The sequence below is a fragment of the Hippocampus zosterae genome, chromosome 8, assembly GCF_025434085.1.
Source record: "Hippocampus zosterae strain Florida chromosome 8, ASM2543408v3, whole genome shotgun sequence".
Taxonomy (NCBI): Eukaryota; Metazoa; Chordata; class Actinopteri; order Syngnathiformes; family Syngnathidae; genus Hippocampus; species Hippocampus zosterae.
The window spans coordinates 9,230,915-9,254,507 of NC_067458.1; the positions used below are offsets into that span (position 1 = coordinate 9,230,915).

At 43.5% G+C, this 23,593-nt stretch overlaps 2 protein-coding genes across 6 annotated transcripts in view; one reads left to right on the forward strand and one right to left on the reverse strand.

Moving 5' to 3' along the window:
• The first annotated feature begins 247 nt into the window (after positions 1-247).
• LOC127605992 (protein FAM163A-like) lies at positions 248-19,874 on the forward strand. Of its 5 annotated transcripts, none has more exons than XM_052073955.1 (5): positions 256-625; positions 15,728-15,792; positions 15,918-15,942; positions 17,446-17,560; positions 18,134-19,874. In XM_052073955.1, the coding sequence occupies exons 4-5, from the start codon at positions 17,468-17,470 to the stop codon at positions 18,530-18,532; spliced, it is 492 nt and encodes a 163-aa protein (XP_051929915.1). In that variant the 5' UTR covers positions 256-625; positions 15,728-15,792; positions 15,918-15,942; positions 17,446-17,467; the 3' UTR covers positions 18,533-19,874. The 5 variants fall into 5 exon arrangements, 4 of the variants coding, with proteins under 4 accessions (XP_051929915.1, XP_051929914.1, XP_051929912.1 ...); XM_052073952.1 differs by having other exon boundaries at positions 257-625; positions 15,728-15,834; XR_007963701.1 differs by lacking the exon at positions 17,446-17,560 and having other exon boundaries at positions 248-625; positions 15,728-15,834; positions 18,134-18,266.
• Positions 19,875-19,899: 25 nt separating this feature from the next.
• Positions 19,900-23,593, reverse strand: part of LOC127605991 (uncharacterized) — a 41,614-nt gene continuing 37,920 nt past the window's right edge. Inside the window, exon 2 of the mRNA XM_052073951.1 lies at positions 19,900-20,552. Within this exon, the coding sequence (XP_051929911.1) occupies positions 19,923-20,552 (630 nt within the window). The 3' untranslated portion in view covers positions 19,900-19,922. The remainder of the gene's footprint in view (positions 20,553-23,593) is intronic.

Genomic DNA, 23,593 nt, shown 5'->3' on the forward strand with positions numbered 1-23,593 from the left:
CACCCCTTAACGGCACACAGCCCAGTCACGCAATAGTTGTGACGTCAGCAATCCCACTTTATAAAACCAGTTCAGTTTACTTTGTTTTTGTACAATATAAAAACCTTTGACCTGGTGTATGTGCTCAATCAAAAAAATAAAAATAAAGGTAATGTTTTCCTTAATACTGCAACATTTTTGTAATTTGTAACAATATATTACATCCTAACGCTGCAATTTTGTGCGTCGTGAAGGATGCAAAGCAGTCCGTTAAGGGCGGCTCCCATTTCCATGCGCCTCCCCCTTCGCAGTCGTCACTTGGGTCGTTTGTTTTTTCCATCTTTGACTTTCTTGTCTTCAAGGCTTTCCCCAGGAGCTGCTCATCCTCTCCGAGTGCTCAAGAAGTCGAATGTTGTGATTCCCTTTTCCGCGCGCGTAAAAGCTATTCCTCGCCTTCACCGCTGTGACCATGCTCTATTGTTCCGCATCAGCTGTCCGTGTTCGCTGTGTGCAGCTTCTCTGACCTTTAGTTTGGACTCGATAGTTGGGTGCGAGTCAGTACTTGTTTGCTGAGGATGCTGGTGACTTGATCTGCCTAACCGAGACCAGCGCGAGCAGAACCGAACGCGCCATGTAACTATCTCAGGTATGTAAATGTGGTGGGGATAAAATGTTACAACGTCGAAGTTAATATGGTTTGGGGGTGGGTGGGTAACTGTGCCAAATGAGCAACCTGCATAGAGTAGGAACGACCTAGACTGCAAATATGGGGAAACAAGTAAAAGAAAAAAAGAGCACATCCGTGCACTATAAAGTAAATGCTTAGCACATCTGTCTCTGAGTAGACCTTGGTTTGAGTGTCTCTCAAGGTGCTCTGACTTTACTACAAAATCATGTGCGTTAGGTTAACTAATTACTAAATTGCCGATATTTGTCTAGTTAGTGCCCTTCAATTAGCTGATGTCAGCCGAGGGTGTATAAAGGCTCTTGCCAGCTCCCCATAACACGGGCCGCGCAATATCAGTACAATTGGGATGGATGGCAGCATAGTGACTGGCACATATGCCCTACAGTTTGTAAATCTGTGTTTGAAACTGTCTCTGGCTGCTCCAATTTCCTCGCAAAATGGCAAACCGTGCATGGTAGTTTAATTGTAGCATTTCTATTGTTCATAGAGATGGATGTGATTGGTGGAGTGTCTATTCGTGCCCTGCGATTCACTGGTGACCAATCCAGGGTGTACTCCACCACCTCTCACTCAGTCATCTGGAAGCATGGAATATCAGATTGTGGACATACATGCATGTAGGAATGCAAACTTTAAAAAAAAAAAAAGTATTTATTTTTTGCAGCGAATGACTTGGGTGACACGTTACCATAGGTGTCAAACTCAGGTCCGAGCGGGCCGCTGTCCTGCATGTTTTCCAAGTCCCCCTGCTGCAAAACACCTGATTCAAATGAACAGGTTCAATATCAGGCTTCCGCAGAGCTTGCTGATGATCTGATCATTTGAATCAGTTGTGTTGCAACAGGGAGACTTGGAAAACATGCAGGACAGCGGCCCTCCAGGACCTGAGTTTGACACCTATGCGGTTATGCAACACAAACAGCAGCTCCTTGATTTGTGTCTGGAAACTGCGTCAGCCTCAGGTCATTTCTTAATTGGCTATCATTTCGTTTCATGTAACAATCACTGAGTCTGTGGATCACCCAAACTCTGCAATCGCCGTAAACGTATGGAAATGTTATCATAAATATTGAATATTCTATTTGGCAACTACAACGGGTCTCCAAGCTGATTGTGGAGAAACAATCACTCTTATCACACCCCTCTTCAGGATAATCTTTTAGGCACATTCAATGACTGAACCTTTGATGACTTTGATGGAAATGTGAGCAGGGGATTGCTCAAAATTGGTGTGAAAATTGCAAGTACTGTACTGTGTTATCCATTTAATTCATATTGCTTTATTATTGTATATTTGCAAGATGAAGTGATATATTGAGCATGAACATGTTGCGTGCTGAGTAGTATCCTTCTGCCAATTGGAGATTCCTCTCTATAATTTTGTCTTGTCTCCTGATTGTACATGCATGTCAGCAACTTGCCATTTAATGTCCGTACAAAAGCAGGTGTCATGTGATCTGACCCACTTCTGACTGAGGGAGGCTGCAAGAATAAATGAATAACTACCGAGCAGCCTCTCTCGCTCACCACAAAGCCCCCCCACACCCCCCTACACAAAACACAACACACCACGCATCTTAAATTTTCCGCTTCTGGTAGATGTGGTATAACGGGAAATTGGATGATTTCCCAGAGGTGTCCGCAGTCAGGCCTATCACATGCGACACTGCAACCACAAAAAATATTTGGAGTAACGAAACTTTGGAAAATACCGGTCCATATTTGTCTCTTTATCAAGCCAACCTCTTATTATATTGTAAATGTACACATATAATTCAGTCAATATTAACATCAGTAAAGTCCATTATTTTGAGACATAATGTACAACTGTACATTGTTGTCAACTAGAGTCCTTACCCTGATCAATAAAAGATGCATAAATGTTTCAAGCTTAATCATTTCATGGCCGCGGGATATTTAGTGTTGCGATAGTTCAAACCTCTGGTGTACTTAGGGTTGGGCATCGAGTGTTGAATGAATAAAAATAATAATAATACATTTTATTTATAAGCGCCTTTCAAGACACCCAAGGACACTTTACAATATCAAAAAACACAAAACAATACGGGTTGAGCAGCGGCAGCCAAAACGCGCCAGCATTCACTCAACCCGGAATAGGAATAAGGAAGGAAGAAAGGAAGAACCGCACACGTGTTCCGCGCGCACACTTTCACATGGCACTGAATGATTCACCAATTATAAAAAATAATAATCCATTAATTTGATTGTTGACTAGTTGTCACTTAATCGATGCAACTTCAATCCCAAATTGCGGCCGCTACATTGCACGTTCATCCACTCTTAAGAGATTCCATTGGCAAAACGTATAAAAGTTTTCACCGCTAGCACAAAATGAAGTGTGTATTCATGGAATAAGAAATGTTATTGGAAGACATACATATTACTGAGTTACGGAAAAGAATTCTATCGTTTCCAAATTGTGGGTGAATGCAGCATGAGTCATGCTTAGCAAGACTGCCTCTGAACTGCTCTTAGGAGAGAGTAAATATCAGGCCTAAAGTGTGTTTGTGTTGTGTACGTGCCGTATTTGTTTGTACAGGGTTGTTTAGGGTTGTGGGGTAGTGCATTGGAAACAAACTAGAGAAGAGGAAAGAGTTTCAGAAGCACTCTTTAAATTATTGAGAACGCTTTAAAATGGCTGAAATGGTGCTCCTTTTTTTTTTTTTTGGCCATGCATATGCAATTTAACTGAAGTGGAGGGCAGGACACTGAACTCTGCCTACTTGCAACTTCAGTAAGAGACAGCCTCATCTTTGTCATTTTCAGTTCGTCATATCATTTATTGTTTTATGGGTTCTGTTAATAAAAAATGAAAAATGACACTTACAGTGGTCAAAATATTTAAAGTCATGAGAAGTAAATTCATAATAAGATTCGATCGAACCCAGGTTAAGAACCACTGGTCTAGGACAATCAACTATTTATTAACAGTGCCTCTGTCTTGAGTATCCCTCATACTCAAATTCTGGTAGATTTCACTGTTGCTTTGAAGCAAAGTGAGGCCGTGAGTAGTTCAAGGCCCGTTGTTCAAGGTCGTTGGGGCGCCAACAGCATCATCTGCAAGTATAAAGTACCTCTGAATGACTCCTACACTCACATTAAAGACACGTTGGCATTATATAACCTCTTTTATTTAAACACTTGCACTTCCTGTTAAGATGTAATGCAAATAAAGAATTCACTTAATTGAATCGCAGTCCTGCATTATCATAGATAAAACCAATGCATCAAATATGTATTTGTTGCCGTTGGGTACAATGCGTTTCCTCTGGATCCCCAGTCACGAAATCCACTTACTCTTAACTCAACCACATGAGAATAGAAAGGAAAACAACTTGATACTTGCAGATGGAATTGAACCCCCCCCCCCCCCCCCACAGAGAAGCACTCAAGTTGGTAGATAGAAACTCTTTTAACTTTATTTGACTTCATCAGCACAGATCTTGCAATAGCTGTCTTATGCAAGCTTTGTTTGAAGCTTAAACAAGAGAGCCCTTTTTTTCTGATACTAATTACCAAAGTGAGTCTGATCAGCAACATGCTATGCAACTTATCACACATGGGAAGAAGTCACTGAGTTATGAAACATGGTGTCCAAAGGAATTCAACAAGAAGGAAATTATTGTTGCAATGAGATCAAAACTAGGGTTGATCGAATTTTTCAAACACTAATCCCATTTTTTCCCATCAATGTCGGCATTGCGATTTAATAGGTAATTGTTCTTTTTCAAATTCATCTGTATTACAAAAAATATTATCAGATTTATTGTACAAAAATATTTGGTATTTATAACTAAGGTTTATGCTAAAATAAAGGCAAATGACCCATACAATCAAATGAAATTATCCCCCCCCACCTGTTCATAAATCAGATTACAACAGGAATACAGATTTGTTTAATTTAATAAATAAATACAATATAAATATACTGTATCTAAAAAAAAATAAAGCCTACCGACTCACCAATTGAAAAGTTTTTTTGTTCTTTTTAAAATTGCAGCCTTTCCGATTTGAAAATTGCATTCAACCACATTGCAGTGGTAATTGGAGTTTGACTCAGGTCACAATGATGACACAACCATGAAGCACAGCCAAATTTACACAATCTGTTTTAAGATCATTAACCTAGCTAAGACAACTTCTTTAGGTCATTTGTCGCCTTTTATAATAATTCTATTGCATAACAGGTAGTCCAGTGGTTAGCACGTCGGCTTCACAGTGCAGAGGTACCGGGTTCGATTCCAGCCCCGGCCTCCCTGTGTGGAGTTTGCATGTTCTCCCCGGGCCTGTGTGGGTTTTCTCCGGGTGCTCCGGTTTCCTCCCACATTCCAAAAACATGCATGGCAGGCTGATTGGACGTTCTAAAATTGTCCCTAGGTTTGAATGTGGGCGTGGATGGTTGTTTGTCTCTGTGTGCCCTGCGATTGGCTGGCAACTGATTCAGGGTGTCCCCTGCCTACTGCCCGAAGACGGCTGGGATAGGCTCCAGCACCCCCCGCGACCCTAGTGAGGATCAAGCGGTTCGGAAAATGGATGGATGGATGAACATGGAAATTCGGAACCGTCGAAAATGAACACGTGTGCTTTCAGTCAATTGTCCTGCACAATGACTATTTGCCACCTTCCTGTAAGACACTGGGAAATATCAAGAGTATTACTTTTGTCATTGTATTCCTTGCATGGTAAGGGTGAGGTTGCAGAGAACGTCCCTGCAATGTGCCGCCCACAAGGTTTGATGAATACCAGAGCGGCTGTTAGGGAGAGCTCCGCATTCAGGAATAGGCTTTGATGCTATCTGCAGAAACATTTTTATCTGGTCTCATCTGTTCTGGTGAATTTCTAATACAACCTGTCATACTGGATATCTACTTAACAGATATGTAGGCTTCATTTTATTTTCATGCCAAGGGCAAAGTATTGCATCACCGGGCCTTTCTTCATTTGCTCTTTAATCATTTTATTATCAGTGTGGTGATAGTAGGGGTCGCTCGTACGAGTGTCGGCAATGAATAGCGACCGCTACTGCGTTACTCCTGCTCGCCTCTAGAATATAGAATAACAAGGAAAAAAAAACCAAAACAGCAGAAATGGAAGGGTTGTCAGGGAAAAGTGCGACGTCCAAGAGCCACGTGTAAGAGGGTGTTAACTAGTGACAGTGGTGGACTTGAAACAAAATGCACAAAGTTTGCTATCGTTCACCAAATGTTTGTATGGGTCGTTTTCGTGGCCTTTGGATCTCTGAATTGCTTGAGGAAAAGTGACCATCTGCCCTGATCTGAGTCACATCTCATGCATCTGAGCAGTCGTAATTTCTTTGCTGCCTTCCTTCCTTCACTGCCATCTAATCACCGTCACACACAAATGTCCGTGGAAATATCCGCTAATGAAATCACAGTAGTGGTACATTACTCCTCAAGGATAGACGCTGGACCATTTCATTTGTTTTTATGTGGCAATGGTGCTGACCAGCAGATAGGGGGAACAATAATTCCCTTGCTTCCCCGCTGCCAGCGTCACAGTTCTGGGTGTGCGTAAAGTGATGCACCACTGCTGCTAAATGTTGAAGAGTCTCTGGTGAAACATCTGCAAACCTCATAAAGACGAGTGATGCACGGCTGTCCGCAGAATATCACTTCCTTCCTCTGCTTATTACACTATAATGCCAAAAATAGTCACCCACCTGCATTGATTCATATACGGATTGAAGAAACATCGCATTTGTAATCCATAGGGTTGGAAATGACTGGTCCACATTTATCAGCCATGACAGCTTCAGCTCTTTTGTGAGGGTTGCCGACAAAATTTCTGATAGTGTTCATGAGAAATTTTGACTATTCAAAGTTTGAAGCATGGAATTGTCCAAAAACTCTTGATGTTGAATAATTCAGCATATAACGTATTTTCCGGACTATAAGTCACAGTTTTTTTCATAGTTTGGCCGGGGGTGCGATTTATACTCTGGAGCGATTTATGTGTGAAATTATTAACACATGATTATGTCATTTCACATGTTAATTTAACATTAAACCACAAGAGGGCGCTCTCAGTCCGTGTTGATAAATCAACGATGAGTCTGACGTAAGCGACGTAGAAGAGGAAGTGGCGCCTCGTCTACCTACCGAGCTGGGGAGTTGTTTAAAAGTGACAGCAAGGATGAAGATTTCATTGGATTTAATGATTTGGAGTGAAACTGATAATTTGGTAAACTTGTTAGCATGTTCTTTATGCTAGCGTTATCTGAATAACTCTTAATATGTTATGTCGTTACTGATATTACCAGGCATGTCAGTCATATAACGTTAGTATACCGTACACTTATTCAGCCTGTTGTTCTCTATTTTAATTTTATTTTAAATTGCCTTTCAAGATGACATGTATGTTTTTGGTGTTGGATTTTATCAAATAAATTTCCCCCAAAAATGCGATTTATACTCCAGTGCGACTTATATATGTGTTTTCCTTCTTAATTATGCATTTTTTGACTGGTGCAATTTATAATCCGGAGCGACGTATAATCCGAAAAATACGTTACCAAGTATGTGTGCTGTAAGTGATTTTGGAAATTCCCATATTCCCAATTTTGTGGGAACAGGGGAGCAGGCACCTTCCTTTTCCGACATCGCTGTGCCCCGTTGTATAAAACAAGGTACAGAAGGACATTGATGACAGGCCACGTTTCATTGAGGCATACAATGGTGACTAATATTTTTGTTTTTAGTTAGTATATGTCCGTCCTTGAAAATATGTCTACACACGCAAAAGGCCAGTGTCACTGAAAAGTTTGATGGCTATCTGTGCATGTGCTCATTGTAAATTGTTGCAATATCAGTGTTAAGTAAATCTTGTTATCAATTTATTCTTTGAAGGATTAATGACCAACCTCTCGAGTTTGAGATATGAGCAAGATCAGGGGTGCCCAAACTTTTTGGACCGAAGATCTACTTTTCGATCAACTAACCTCACAGGATCTACCCTTACGGCACGCGTGCGCTCACGCGCACACACGCACGCACACACGCACGCTATGATGAGAAGCAGCCTGAAACTGAGGCAGGCAATGCACTTTTGCAGCCTGTTAACTATCGTAGCTCACACGTACCGTTTTAAAGTGCTTCCCTGGACCCTCCTAGGTTCCTATTCTTTGCCCGTGCCCTCGGTGAATTATACACGAAGCAAACTCTGAATGAGAATCATGTCGATAAAAGATAGAGCGCAACAGCTCTGATCACAGGCTGCAATTGCAGACTGTTGAGGGCAGACAACTTCCGGTGACGTCCTCACCAGCATCGATGAACATCCAGGGTATGGACATAGAGAGGGTGACCTCCTACAAGTACCTAGGTGTTCTTCTGAACAACAAACTAGACCGGTCTACAAACACGGACACCCTGATTAGGAAAGGACAGAGCCGACTCTTCCTACTCAGGAAACTGAGGTCCTTTGGGGTTCAGGGGTCGCTCCTTAAGACTTTCTATAACTCGGTGGTGGCCTCGGCCATCCATTATGGCATTGTCTGCTGGTCAGGCAGCATCTCAGCCCGGGACAGAAAGCGACTGGAGCGACTGGTCAGGAAGGCCAGTTCTGTCCTGGGCTGCTCCCTTGACACTCTGGGGGAGGTGGGCAACAGAAGAATGCTAACTAAGCTAAAAGCTATGATGGCCAGTCCCTCCCACCCCCTCCAACCCCCCTGACAGCACTAGGTAGCTCCTTCAGCCAGAGACTGTTACACCCGCGCTGCAAGAAGGAGAGATGCCGATGCTTGTTCCTAACGACTGCTGTCAGGCTGCTGAATAAAAATAATAACAATAATAATAATAATTATTAAATGATGTGAAAAACAATTGTAAATTTATCCGATTTTGCGATTTATCCATTTTGTATTTATATTTCACTTAATTGAACGGTGTTTGTTTTTTCTTCTTTCTACCCACATTCTTGCTGCTTTAGGCTGTAAATTTCCCCAGTGTGGGACAAATAAAGGATATCTTAATCTTAATCACGCGCCACCATAAATTCAAGTTATTGTATTTAAGTTACCATAACTGTAAGTTGCAGTTATGGTGTGCAACAACAACCAAAAAACATAGCAAATGGTAAATTGAATTTCCTTTACGAGAATAACATTCAAATAAATAAAATAATTATCAGCAGCAAGGTGCCCTTGTGGTGAGCAGGGCGTGCTAGTTTGTTTGCTAATCCGCCTGACAGTTCTGAAGTTCAGGGTTCAATTCTTAATTCTGGCCTTGCCATAGAGGATATTGACTGAGGAGACGGGGTTGGAAATGAAAATGTAATTGGATTAGGACTCTTGAGTATTATACTCCACCGTATCTACTTTCCTGCAGTTTCTCTCCTCGCTGTAAACAAGAGCCACGTGAGGTAAATATAAATATAGGAGACCCTCTTTGCGTGCGTATGTGTGTGTCATTGTGTTTACATGTGTTTGGTTGGGCTGGTTGTGTGGGGTGAATTTCCTGAGTGCTTTTATTCATATAATACAGTACATATATACTGTACATTTATTTGTTTTATGTTGCGAGGGAAAAAATTATCCGTGCTGAATGTTACACATACAGTACATTGAACAATAAAGTTGACCAATCCAATTCATCAATCAAGCTGCTCTTTTTGTTTGCCCTGTTTGTTGAACATGTTGTGGCCGGATTCACTGTTGTGTTTGTGTTCAACTAGCACTAAATACAAATTTCCGGAATAACAACAACTTTCTAGAAGAGCTAAATCAGAAGCTGGCAGACTTGGCGGTGGGAGCCTGAATAGCTGCATCATATAATCCACTCCAATTAGAAATTTGAAGTTTATGGCAGGGAGAGCGGGCATTCGCCTGGAAAAGCCTTTTTCTTTCGCTTCGCAAGACAGAGTCGCTGAAGCACCACTATCGATCATGTGCTTTTTTTGTGTGTATGTGTCCCGGTCTAAGTGGATTATTCAGGGAAGTGGTTCTTTGCATTCACTGCATTTGTTGCCACCTGCAGAAGAATCAGGAATTGAACTTGATTGCTCTTTAGTCTCTTCAGAAAAATCACATCTCCTTTGTGGAGCTCATGCAGCATTTTGAAGCTCCATGACATGAAAAGAATTATGTAAGTCCAGGGCATGGATGTGCAGATCACAGCACATTGCTCCAACCATTTTCTGTACCACTTTGTTGAGTGAGCTCTGAGCTATACCCTATCCGAGCTGACTTAACGCGTGAGGTGGGTTACTATCATGTCTGTCTGTTTTGGTTTTCACCCCCAGTTGGATTGAAGGGCTTTTCCCTTCAATTGGCGCACCTGTTCGCTGTCACTAGCCCTGTATTTAAGGACTCTGGCTTCTGCTACTCTCTTGTCAGATTATTGACCTTGCTTGCTGTTGGGTTCCAATTTGTTTTTCTGGAGGGGTAGGGGGGCTCTTGATACTTTTCACAGTTGCTATTGTTATTCATAGACTCTAGTTTGTAAGTATTATAATTTGTTCTTATTGCTCTTGCCTTTTCGCTTCGCGTTACAGAAGTATTGGCTTCTTGACATTTTGTTTGTTTATTCTTGATGGTCCCAAGTACCTTGCCTTTTGCAAGTGCTTTTCTTTATGCATTGTTTTTCCCGGCTCCTTGTGACCAGTGATTTCTCTTTGTACTTTGTCGGTGTGCTTTTCTGTCAAATATTTTTGTCATCGCACTTTGAGCCTGCATTTCCGGAATCCAAAAACATTATCCTGACAGGTACACTTTGAGTGGGTTGTTAGCCAGGCGCAGCAAAGTATTGTTCATCTTATTTACCGTATTTGCTTTCTTCTCTGAATATTTCCAATAGGATTGTCAGTAACTTTGCAACTGAATTGGCATTACAGTAGTTTGTTTGGGCAAAATTTCAACAAATGTCCAGAGCTGTACAGTACAGACGCTCCCCAGCTTACCAACGAGATACATTCCAAACGATCGTTCGTAAGTTGCTTCAGTGCTATAATTTGTATGGAATGTACAGTATGTTCAAGGCTCACTGAATATAAGTATGTTTAAGGTTTATTTAAGTATGTTTAAGGCTTGTATGAGTAACCTGTATTGGTTTGTACTGAAAAATAAACATTTAATAAAATAATATGCTCTATAAAGATATGTACATGTACAGTACAATTGGAGAGAATACAGTACTCCATATGTTAGAGAGAGAGAGAGACACACACACACAGTATGTACATGTTTATAAATGGTATCGATGGTTGAACGATTCATGTTGTATGCACGTGCAACGCTCACCATTTTCTCACCGGCATCAAGCTTCTTTATTATTGCCACTTTCATTTGAAATGAAATGGCATGCCTCTTCTTTACACTTCCACTCTCACTAGAAGTCTTTTGCTTTTCAGCAACCATGTTGAATAATGGATGCACGAGATATTTAACAACTGGGCAGAGGAAGCCAGATTCGGGGTGGATGCTGGGGGTGCTCTCGCAGCACCTCACGTCGGTATTAGCGGCGGAAAGAAGCACTACAGTACCTGTAGTCGGAAAAAGGCGCGCGATAAAAAGTCTAACTTTTTCTTTTCTTTTTCGACATACCCGTCAAAATGTTCGTATGTACTGTTGTTCGTAACTCGGATGTTCGTAAGTCAGGGAGCGTCTGTACTGGGTTTTTTCCCCCTCGCAGTTTTCCAGCTATGACATTTATTATCACAAGTTACAACAACATGTCGTATTTGTTTGTCCATATATGCGTCTCTTCTGTCCGTCTTTTGCTAACCATGTAATGTACATATTTGTGGGGCTTCACTTTTAGTAGTAAAACTGTACATACAAACTAATGTATCAATGTCATCAGAAAATATTTTCAAAACCCCCCGCACCCCTCACACACACACCCTAATCAGCGCCCCCTATCGACTGTACATGAAAGTGAGAAATTATAACGTGCTGTTCTCTGACAGTCAATAAAAACTCAACAATATCATGTAAAGAAAACTGCACCTGCAGTGGTTCTCATTATCGTGCACGTGCTTAAAATGGAGCCACTACCAAGATAACAGTCAAATTCTTGTCAGCTCACATTACCTAAAATCCAATTTCGTCCACCATTTATCCCATTATTTAATTTGTGTCTGCTGCTGTATTGAGTTTCCTACCACAGCGTCAACTCATTATGTTCCCCCTGAATGTTGCATGCGAGATTAGATCTTTGGTTTAGCTGCTGCAAACTGTAGATACAATTCCCATAAAATACCCATACTGCGGGAAGACATCCACAGTCAGGACTTTCATTCACCATTAACACTTTGAAATGCCAGTATATAAAATGATTATAACATTTGCAATATATATATATATATATATATGTGTGTGTGTGTGTCTGTATTGTGTGTTGTTACTGTTCAGAGCTGTTTGCAGTGCTTGAAAGCCATAGACCAGCAAGGTCAGATAATTACTGATTTCAAGATTCTATTTCATAATACTGAAGCAATTTTGAATTAACTAATATGCTTGTTGCACCAGTCCAGGATGTAAGCCAACTCTTGCCCAAGGTCTACTGAGAGAGGCTCCAGCTCAGCCCTAATTAGAACAACAGATGGATGGATGCTGCTGAATGGCTTGACTGCTTATGCTTCTGACGATGTCTTTGCTTGAAAACAAATTTCAACACCGTCTCTTAAAAACCAAGTACACTTTTGCAATTGTAGGTGTAGACTCGAGGCAGGTTACCTACATTTCTTGATCACCGATAGTGAGCTAACTAATTCAATTTAAGAATTTGTGCATTTCTATCAGCCATCCATCATAAAAGAAGTTTATCTGAGAGACTGCCATGCAAGATGAATGCTGGCATGAGTAAAAAAAAAAAATCAATCTTGTAAAAACCATTGGACAAGTCAAGGCCTTTCTGATACTCCTGAAGACTGATGGCCATGACTCCATTGGGAACATTCCATCAGAATGAGAAACGGCTAAGGGAGGGCCTTTGCGGTGTTTGGGGCAGGGAGGGCATATGTCAGGTTGGTGTTCATTACTCTGATTGTCCCCAAAACAGCAAGATTCAGGTACGTAACATGAAGTCAGACAATGGTTCAGGACAACAGAAAATAACCGGAGTGGGTACATTTACAATGACAACAAGTGGATACAATTGGCAAATTATTTACTTGGTCACCATCCAGCCGGACATGTAACCTCCATCCTAGTAGATGGATTACATATTACTTTTCATCTGTTTCCTACAGCACTTGTCTTTATTTGGATCGTGGGTGAGCTGGAACCTATTCCAGCTGATTTCAGGCAAGAGATTGGGTCTATAATCATTCAAAATGCTACATTCATATTTGGAATATTTAAAGTCTTCAATGGATATGCCATGCATTCCTTTTTCAAATGTGCAAGTACCTGGAGAAAATCAACAGAAGCAGACCATGTGGAGTGTAATTTGGTACTTGAGTGTTCAGTGTTTTGGTGTCCGTGAAACAATCATAACAAGTAACAACGAGTAGACCATGACATTCAGCAATTTCCTGCTGAGTGAACTACATTTATTCATAGCAAAGTGCAGAAGGTTGGAGCGAAATGTGCTTTCCAGTTTTGGAAAAACATTGTCTCAGCAGGAAGTCCAAAGTCCCATAAAAACATCCATCCATCCATCCATCCATCCATCCATCCATTTTCTGATCCGCTTATCCTCACGAGGATCGTGGCCATGCTGAGGCATGCTGGGGCGGGTTACGCCCTGAACTACTTGCCAGCCAATCACAGGGCACACATTTACGAACAACCATTTGCGTTCACAATCGCATCGTCCATGCATGTTTTTGGTATTATGGGGGAAACTGGAGTACCAGGAGAAAACCCACACAGGCATGGGGAGACCATGCAAACTCCACACAGGAATCGAACCTCAGACCTCCGTCCTATAAAAATATGCACCCAAGAATGGCCAAGAACAACACTTGGACGATCTGTTATAGTCTCTTGTATTAGCCCTGATTTAAATCTTATTCACCAAACGGTATGTGGAAGGAGTTGAAACATGCAGTCTACAGACGGTACCCTTCAATCAAGTGAACTTGTGCAGTTCATGGAGTGGGCAAACATAAGAAATCTCTTCCAGAGTTAGAGAAATCAATTGATGCCAATGATTGTCTGGCAGGGAAAAAAAACCCCAAAACAATTGCAAAATGCAAAAAAAAAAAAAAAAAAAGTGCAACAAAATATTACATTTAGGCTAGTGTAATTTTTGTCCGGGCCAGTTTTATTAATTCATCATCATGATTTAAAATAATTGTATTGCAGCTTAAAGTCAAAAGGAATGTCTGATATTTCATTTTTTTATTACTTTGGACTATTTTGGGTTTCTTTCATTGACAGAATAGGGGCACGCTTATTTGCCTGTGTGGTCACTTAAGATATTTTTGTTTCCTTATCCCATGTATATTTCACAAAATATAGGTTAAAATTCATTCCATGTTCACGTTATAAATCAAATATGTACTGCTTCTGCCCAAGCAACCTTCTTAAATTAATAATCAGAGGAATGGAACAGTTGAGAATGTTTAGTGTATTGCAATATTTAGTAACCGTAATAGTTAGTGATCCTATCGAATCAAATTCAATCACATCTTTTAAGCGTCATTTGGATCGTGTTCTCTCATCAAATGAATGTTTTGTAAGTCCCTCATTCAACATGAGTGCATATTTGTGACTACTGGGTCTTCACCATGTGCATGTGTCAAGAGTCTTATCAGCATCCAGGCAATACGTGGGATTGTGGGCCACTGTAATCTGGTCCCAGCGGTGACTGTTGCAGTTGCCTTCATGCATGTCTGTGCAAATGTGAATGTGCGTGCTGGCTCTTGCAGCACACACTGCTCGCAAACTGATGCGAACATAACAACAAATTTAGGCCTCCACGTAAATTATGGACCTGAACTAAACATGCATGCATTCATTCTGAGGGGTTGCATAGTGCCTTGGCTCTGAGATTGCAGCCTTTGCAGAAAGTTCTGCTGGTGGATGATGTCGATGGGAGTCTGCTATTTGTTCTCCGCGAATAATTGAAGGGAAAAGTGCCATCTGACAGAAGCATTATCTCAGCGCCTGTGATGTAGTGGTACAGATCCGGGCCTGCCGTGGATCCTTTTTTGCCTCAGCGAGGAATTTGAGTCAGTTCCTGTTTGTGTTTGTTGAAGCTGCAAAACCACTTCGTCAGATTTCTCAAGACGTATATTGTTCTTTGTCTTGTAGCTACAGTATCCTTTCACAAATGGAACATTGGACAACAAATCTAAAACCACAGCTCTCAAAGCTAATTAGCCACTGCTCTGAAACGGAAAAAGTTGAATAGTAAGGCAAGTAATGTTTATATTTCAGCAGATTGCATGTTACAGAACCAGAATCAAATTTCAAATGATGAAGTCTGCTTTGGATTCCTCCTGCTCGAGTACTTTTCTCGTCCCATCACTAATGTTTTGATCCAAATTCATCATTGTGTCATCTGTCCAAACTAGGTACGCTGATTGGGGAGAAGGAAATTCGTTTCGGTTGTTGCCAGTTGTCAGTTGATCCAACCAGCTTGTGCACAGCTTGTGTTAGAAGGGACAAGAAGAGCTAGAACATTGTGTGGACAATTTTACAGTCGTCCGTGTGCCATGAGCTTGACTGGCAACCAGTTCAGGGTGTACCCCGTCTGCTGCCCGAAGACAGGTGGGATAGGCCCCAGCATGCCCGTGACCTTCGCGACAATAAGCGGATCATATCATGGACGGACGGATGTATGTATATGGACTTACACAGTGAACTTTCATCTTTCTTCTTCATCTTGCATCATTATTACTTCTTCTTTTGCCTCATTCCCTGTTCTTTTGTTCCTTCGGGTGGTTTATGCACCCCTTTCTCCCCCCCCTCTTCCTTTACCAGTTGGCATTATTCACACTTCTCTGGTTCTCAACGGCCAGTTTCTGTCCCTTACCGCCACCTTGTGGAGATGTACTCGTCAAAAAAAAGAGTTTCAAATGATATCAAGAACCCGGTATAAGCAACACTGAAACATTTGATTCCTTCCGCAGAGATGAACATAAAGAATGCGCATCCAGAGGTGTGACCACAGCACTAACCTCTGAGCTGACTTCAGGTTACCGTTTAGCTTCCAATTACCAAGGGACACTCTTCTGATGTAAGTGCATCTAATTTGACATTGATCTGTTGCTTTTGTCTGTCATTAAAAAAAAAAAAACACTTCTTTGTAATGTTTTCCAGGTGTTAAGCAGAACTTTACCTAAAAGTGAGTATACAGTAATGCCATTTAACAGCACGTATAATTGTGGCTGCTTTCAATAAACCTTTTCATTGAGATGTCAAATCTAAATAAAACATGAGAATTAGTCTTTAATGATTTTACTGCTACTTTGTTTTTTTACTTGTACCACTGGTACAAGTAAACTGCTCCCAAACTGGCGCAAACTGCTCCCTCACCGGAGACCCCAAAACAGCGCAGAATAATAACATTAATAATACAGAGAATAGACATACAAGTGGCACTATCCACTATCTATGCACCAACTCTCTTCCAAAAGACACTCGGGTTGCGGATCAAAAGATGAATATGAGACACAAGTTCTGGATTCCAGCTTTTATTACACAGTACTTACATCTTGATGTGTTAAACAACTCAGGAAAGCATTCAACTCGAGAGGAGCTTCATCATCTAACAAGCCAATGATCTAAAACACACTGCCAATACAACAAGGGGGGAAAAGGGCAAGGGCTTAAACTGGCCAAGTGAGTCACATGCTCTTAACTAAATAGAGCCCCCTGAAGTGAAGACTGAAGGGAGAAACCCCAAGAAACAAACAAGAACTGAAAGAGACAGCAGTAAAGCCCTGGAAAGGCGTTTCAAATGTAGAATGCAACAGTCTGGTGAATTCACTGACTTACAGCTTTGATGCAGTTATTGCAAGTAAGGGTTACACCACCAAATATTGAATGAATGTAATTTTTTTCTGCTAAATATTTTCTTTAGTTTTATTATGCCCATTCCAATACTTTTGCCCACTTGAAAAGTGGGCAATTCAAACAACAGGTTCTCTGTCCTGAGTGGTTTAACACGTCTGGATGTAAATAACCGTACAAATAAGAGCTGGAAGTCTCAACTTTTGTCTCCGTCTTCTTTTGATCTGAAACCCAAATGTCTTCAGTACACAACAAAGGAATTGGCCTTGCTGTTGCAATACTGTCGGAGGGGACTGTATATCGGAGAGAATTGGAGGACCGGTGTCTGTGGCAACTCCCACTGAATAATGCATAGTATAAGTGCAGTTGTGAATTGCAAACGGTACATGATTAAATAATATATACACAGGATACCGTGCTATGTATAGAATGATCCATTTTCTATATTGCTTGTCCTCACTACGGCTGCAGCGAGCTGGAGCCGATCCTGGCTGACGTCGAGCCACACGCTGGACTAGTTGCCAGCCAATCACAGGGCACATATAGACAAACGGTCATTCACATTCACAGTTTGCAATTTACAGTCTTCAATGGATGCATGTTTTATCAGTATGGGAAGAACATTTCAAATCTGCCCCTGAAGACTCCGCTGAAATTTGAACCGAGAACCTCGTAACTGTGAGGTGGATATACTCACCATAATTCGCAGTTGGGACTGAAACAAATCATTTGAAGTACAAAAAAAAAAGTGTGTAGGCTATCGAGAGCAAGACTTTATACAAAAAGCATGTGTCATTGCACAATCTCTTGTTGTTGTCTCTTGTACCTTTGACAGAGTTTGATGGAGAGCTGGTCGGATGACAGCTGGAACTGTTGTCATAACTGGAGGAATACTGGCCACAGTGATACTTCTCTGTATCATCGCTGTGCTCTGTTACTGTAGACTCCAGGTACACCTCCTTGTTGATTGCGTGTGTTTTTGTGTTCCAGTACAACTCACGTGACAAACCATTAGTTAGGCCCACCAACACACGGTGAGGTTACCATTCAGTAATTTCTGCAAATGTCTACCGCCCCTTTCCTGTAGTTCTACCAAGTTGAAGTTGGTCTCAGTATAATGCAGTCCAGCTCTATGCGACAAACTACAGTCATAATTAGCATTTTTAGTAAAATACCTCTTTGACAGTGTCACAGAAAAGCTGCATCAAGTCTTATGGATGTCTTATAGTTGATCACATCGGATTTTCACAATTATATCTAAAGTTGTAGTGAAACTAGGGTTCGCGTCTTGAAAGCGACTGAAGTTGGAAAAAAAATGGGCTGCAGACATGAAAACGCAAATTATTTAATGCTTCAACATCTAAATTCTTGTAAAGTTTCGGATATCACTGTAGAAAACAGGTTGGGGGTTTTATCTTGAGTTGGTGGTGGTTGAAATGATACGAGTATAGTTGTAAAGTTTCAGAATTGGCAAGACTCTTAAGTTTGTGTGCTGATATGTTTTGAAATCAAATTTTTTTCAGTACTACTGCTGTAAGAACAATGGCTCTGATAGTAGCTCCAACTCTCTGCAACGCTTTGAATGCAACACCTGCAGCGTCTCTGGGCTGGATGGGACTTTTGGCACCCCGTTGTCACTTTCACCCCCGGAGCCACCTGCAGCGTCCAAACTCAGGAAAGCCGCAGTGGGGCGTCGCCGCTACTGCCCCACCTGCTCCCCGTACGACTCACCCTTCTTCAGCCGTACCGCTGATGAGATGCGCAACGGAGGCGAGCGCATCACTTATATGCCCACGCACTACGAGAACCAGGCGCTGGCCATGCCGCTGCCCGCCATGCACGAATCCCTGCTGAGGGAAGATCCGAGGAGCAAAGCACCGGATTTCTACACAAACACTCGAGCCATCAGCACAGAAGTGTGACACTGCAGCTAGAAGCGCTGAACACAAAGCGGTTCTGGTTCCTGTCTGGATGCTTTGTTATGGTAGATTTACTGTACTGTACTGATTTAGTTGACGTATTAATTAATTTATTTATTTATTTTGGTGTATGTGCAGTGTCTGTTTGTAAACTACACTGTGATTTGACTGTTAATTCAGTTTAGAGACCGAGGGCTATCTGACCTAAGTTAGCGTTTACATATCTACTCAAAAACAAAAATGTCATTTTTGAGACAGTTGTGTCGTACTACCTGTAACGATCTGTATTTTCTCAGTGCATGCTCCATTTTAAAGGAGGTTCTGTCTCTATGCAAGATGTTTTAGAAATCCATTGAAGTCTCAGCTCATCAGATTTGATCTCAACATCTTATTGGCACAGTATGTGAGGTACAGTAATTAAGAGTGAATCACTGGTCATTTAAAGCCCTCTGGTTTGCTTGGTCACTCACTGACCTTCAATTTTGTTCTCTTATGTGTCTATTATAAACAATATTGAAGTATCTTTATTAGTCGTTTTTTTTTTTTAATATGACAATATAAGTGGAGGCAGCAACCATATATGAGAACTACAGCGTGCTTTTTCTGCTGGATGTTGCAGGACATAGTACTGACCCACTTGCCATTAGTCTTTACTGACTCGGATGCAAAAAAGTTTGACAACAAAGATATGACTCATCAGTTGTTTCAGATGGATGTGCTTGTTATGTGCATGTGTCTTTGTGTTCTGATGCGGAGATAGTCATTCACTTTTTGCGCTTTTGCCGTTACTCTCATGTAGCATCATTAAAATGAAGACAGTGGTGGTGTTCCTCTTCACATTGTGAGAACATGCACTTTTTCGATGCCATATCTTTGTGACCAACAATGTCGCTGTGATCGTCCTGAGTATTCAATTTCTCTCCGAGTCTACAACCTTTTTTATTTTATTTTTTTTACCATAAAATAACACAATTGGTAATAGCAACTTTATGTTTGCATACCTTTTCATCCCTTGACGCAAAAAAAGAAGTTAAGTTTGGTTTACTTTGTATGAGTGAGGGCAAATAAATGTACTCGTATAACGTTACGTGACGTGCTTATAAAAGTTGATACACTACGTCAGGGCAAACTGTTTTTGTTACAAAGAATATCACTTCATATGAAATACTAAATTATGTAGCTACCTGTTAAAACAACAAAAGCATATTTTGAACTGTTGATGGAGAAATCAACATACATATGATCATTAACACGTGACAGTTATACATTTTGACAAATAAAGATTTGTAATTGCTTCGAATGGACGTCTGATTATTTTTAAACCCACATAAATCTTTTCTGATGAGTTGTGTTACCTACAACAGCTTTCATCCATCCATCCATCTTCTACCGCTTATCCGGGGCCGGGTCGCGGGGGCAACAGCTTTAGCAGGGAAGCCCAGACTTCCCTCTCCCTAGCTACTTCTTCCAGCTCTCCCCGGGGGATCCCGAGGCGTTCCCAGGCCAGGTGGGTGACATAGTCTCTCCAGCGTGTCCTGGGTCTTCCTCGGGGTCTCCTCCCGGTGGGACATGCCCGGAACACCTCACCAGGGAGGCGTTCAGGAGGCATCCGAATCAGATGCCCAAGCCACCTCATCTGGCTCCTCTCGATGTGGAGGAGAAGCGGCTCGACTCGGAGCCCCTCCCGGATGACCGAGCTTCTCACCTTATCTCTAAGGGAGAGCCCGGACACCCTGCGGAGAAAACTCATTTCGGCCGCTTGTATCCGGGATCTCGTTCTTTCGGTCACGACCCATAGCTCGTGACCATAGATGAGGGTTGGAACGTAGATCGACCGGTAAATTGAGAGCTTCGCCCTTTGGCTCAGCTCCTTCTTCACCACGACAGACCGATACAACGTCCGCATCACAGCAGACGCTGCACCGATCCGCCTGTCGATCTCTCGCTCCCTCCTGCCCTCACTCGTGAACAAGACCCCAAGATACTTAAACTCCTCCACTTGGGGCAAGATCTCCCCCCCGACCTGGAGGGGGCACAATTTTCATCCCAACCGCTTCACACTCGGCTGCGAAACGCTCCAGTGAGAGTTGTAGAGCCCCGTTTGAAGGAGCCAACAGCACCACATCATCTGCAAAAAGCAGGGATGTAATACTGAGGCCCCCAAAACGGACTCCCTCAACGCTTCGGCTGCGCCTAGAAATTCTGTCCATAAAGGTTATGAACAGAATCGGTGACAAAGGGCAGCCTTGGCGGAGTCCTACCCTCACTGGAAACGATTCCGACTTACTGCCGGCAATGCGGACCAAACTCTGACATCGGTGGTATAGTGACCGAACAGCCCGTATCAGGGGGTTCGGTACTCCATACCCACGAAGCACCCCCCACAGTACTCCCCGAGGGACACGGTCAAACGCCTTCTCCAAGTCCACAAAACACATGTAGACTGGTTGGGCGAATTCCCACATACCCTCGAGAACCCTGCTAAGGGTGTAGAGCTGGTCCACTGTTCCACGGCCGGGACGAAAACCACACTGCTCCTCCTCAATCTGAGGCCTTCCTGACGGACCCTCCTCTCCAGCACCCCTGAATAGACCTTACCAGGGAGGCTGAGGAGTGTGATCCCTCTGTAGTTGGAACACACCCTCCGGTCCCCCTTTTTAAAAAGAGGGACTACCACCCCGGTCTGCCAATCCAGAGGCACTCTCCCCGTTGACCACGCGATGTTGCAGAGGCGTGTCAACCAGGACAGCCCCACAACATCCAGAACCTTGAGGAACTCTGGGCGGATCTCATCCACCCCTGGGGCCTTGCCACCGAGGAGCTTTTTAACCACATCGGTGACTTCAACCACAGAGATAGGAGAGCCCACCTCAGAGTCCCCAGGCTCTGCTTCCTCCAAGGAAGGCATGTTGGTGGAGTTGAGGAGGTCTTCGAAGTACTCTGCCCACCGGTTCACAACGTCCCGAGTCAAAGTCAGCAGCGCCCCATCCCCACTGTACACAGTGTTCGTGGTGCACTGCTTCCCCCTCCTGAGACGTCGGATGGTGGACCAGAATTTCCTCGAAGTCGTCCGGATGTCGGCTTCCATGGCCTCACCGAACTCTTCCCATGCTCGGGTTTTTGCCTCGGCGACCACCGAAGCTGCGTTCCGCTTGGCCAGTCGGTACCCGTCAGCTGCCTCTGGGGTCCCACAGGCCATAAAGGCTCGATAGGACTCCTTCTTCAGCTTGACGGCATCCCTTACTGCTGGTGTCCACCAGCGAGTACGAGGGTTGCCGCCACGACAGGCACCAACCACCTTACGGCCACAACTCAGATTGGCTGCCTCAACAATAGAGGCACGGAACATTGTCCACTCGGACTCAATGTCCCCCGTCTCCCCCGGAACATGGGAAAAGCTCTGTCGCAGGTGGGAGTTGAAACTCCTTCTGACAGGGGATTCCTCCAGACGCTCCCAACAAACCCTCACAATACGTTTGGGTCTGCCAGGACGGACCGGCATCTTCCCCCACCATCGGAGCCTACTCACCACCAGGTGGTGATCAGTTGACAGCTCCGCCCCTCTCTTCACCCGAGTGTCCAGAACATGCGGCCGCAAATCCGATGACACGACCACAAGGTCGATCATCGAACTACGGCCTAGGGTGTCCTGGTGCCAAGTGCACACGTGGACACCCTTATGTTTGAACAAGGTGTTCGTTATGGACAGTCCGTGACGAGCACAGAAGTCCAATAACAAAACACCACTCGAGTTCTGATGGGGGGGGCCGTTCCTCCCAATCACGCCCCTCCAGGTCTCACTGTCATTGCCCACGTGAGCATTGAAGTCCCCCAGTAGAACAAGGGAGTCCCCAGCAGGAGTACTCTCCAGCACACCCTCCAAGGACTCCAAAAAGGGTGGGTATGCTGAGCTGCTGTTTGGTGCATATGCACAAACAACAGTCAGGACCCGTCCCCCCACCCGCAGGCGGAGGGATGCAACCCTCTCGTCCACCGGTGTGAACCCCAATGTACAGGCACTGAGCCGGGGGGCAATAAGTATGCCCACACCTGCTCTGCGCCTCTCACCGTGAGCAACTCCAGAGTGAAAGAGAGTCCAACCCCTCTCGAGAGGACTGGTACCAGAACCTAGGCTGTGTGTGGAGGCAAGTCCGACTATATCCAGTCGGAACTTTTCTGCCTCACACACCAGTTCGGGCTCCTTCCCTGCCAGAGAGGTGACATTCCATGTCCCAAGAGCTAGCTTCTGTAGCCGAGGATCGGACTGCCAGGGTCCCCGCCTTTGGCTGCCGCCCAGCTCGCATTGCACCCGACCCCTTTGACCCCTCCCACGGGTGGTGAGACCATGAGAAGGGGGACCCACGTTGCCTCTTCGGGCTGAGCCCGGCCGGGCCCCATGGGTGTAGGCCCGGCCACCAGGCGCTCGCCAACGAGCCCCACCTCCAGGCCTGGCTCCAGAGGGGGGCCCCGGTGACCCGCGTCCGGGCAAGGGAAACTGGATACCATCGATTTTATTTGTCATGAAGGGGCTTTGTGAGTCGTGCTTTGTCTGGTCCCTCACCTAGGACCTGTTTGCCATGGGTGACCCTGCCAGGGGCATAAAGCCCCAGACAACTTAGCTCCTAGGATCATTGGGACACACAAACCCCTCCACCACGGTAAGGTGACGGCTCACGGAGAGGCCTACAACAGCTTTGATTTGTGAAATTTTTCATGAAAATATTCAACATTAAAATGAATGCATATGGATGTACAGTAGAAACATTCATTCATTCATTCATGCATCTTCCGAACCGCTTGATCCTCACTAGGGTCGCGGGGGGTGCTGGAGCCTATCCCAGCTGTCTCCGGGCAGTAGGCGGGGGAGACCCTGAATCGGTTGCCAGCCAATCACAGGGCACACAGAGACGAACAACCATCCACGTAATAACAAAAAATAAACATTTGTGTTGTTACCTGATGAAATTATGAATTATAATTACAAAATATTTTACTGTATATTGACTGCAATACTCAATGCAATACAGGGATGGATTTTAAAAAATCTTTTTTTTAATTCTACCC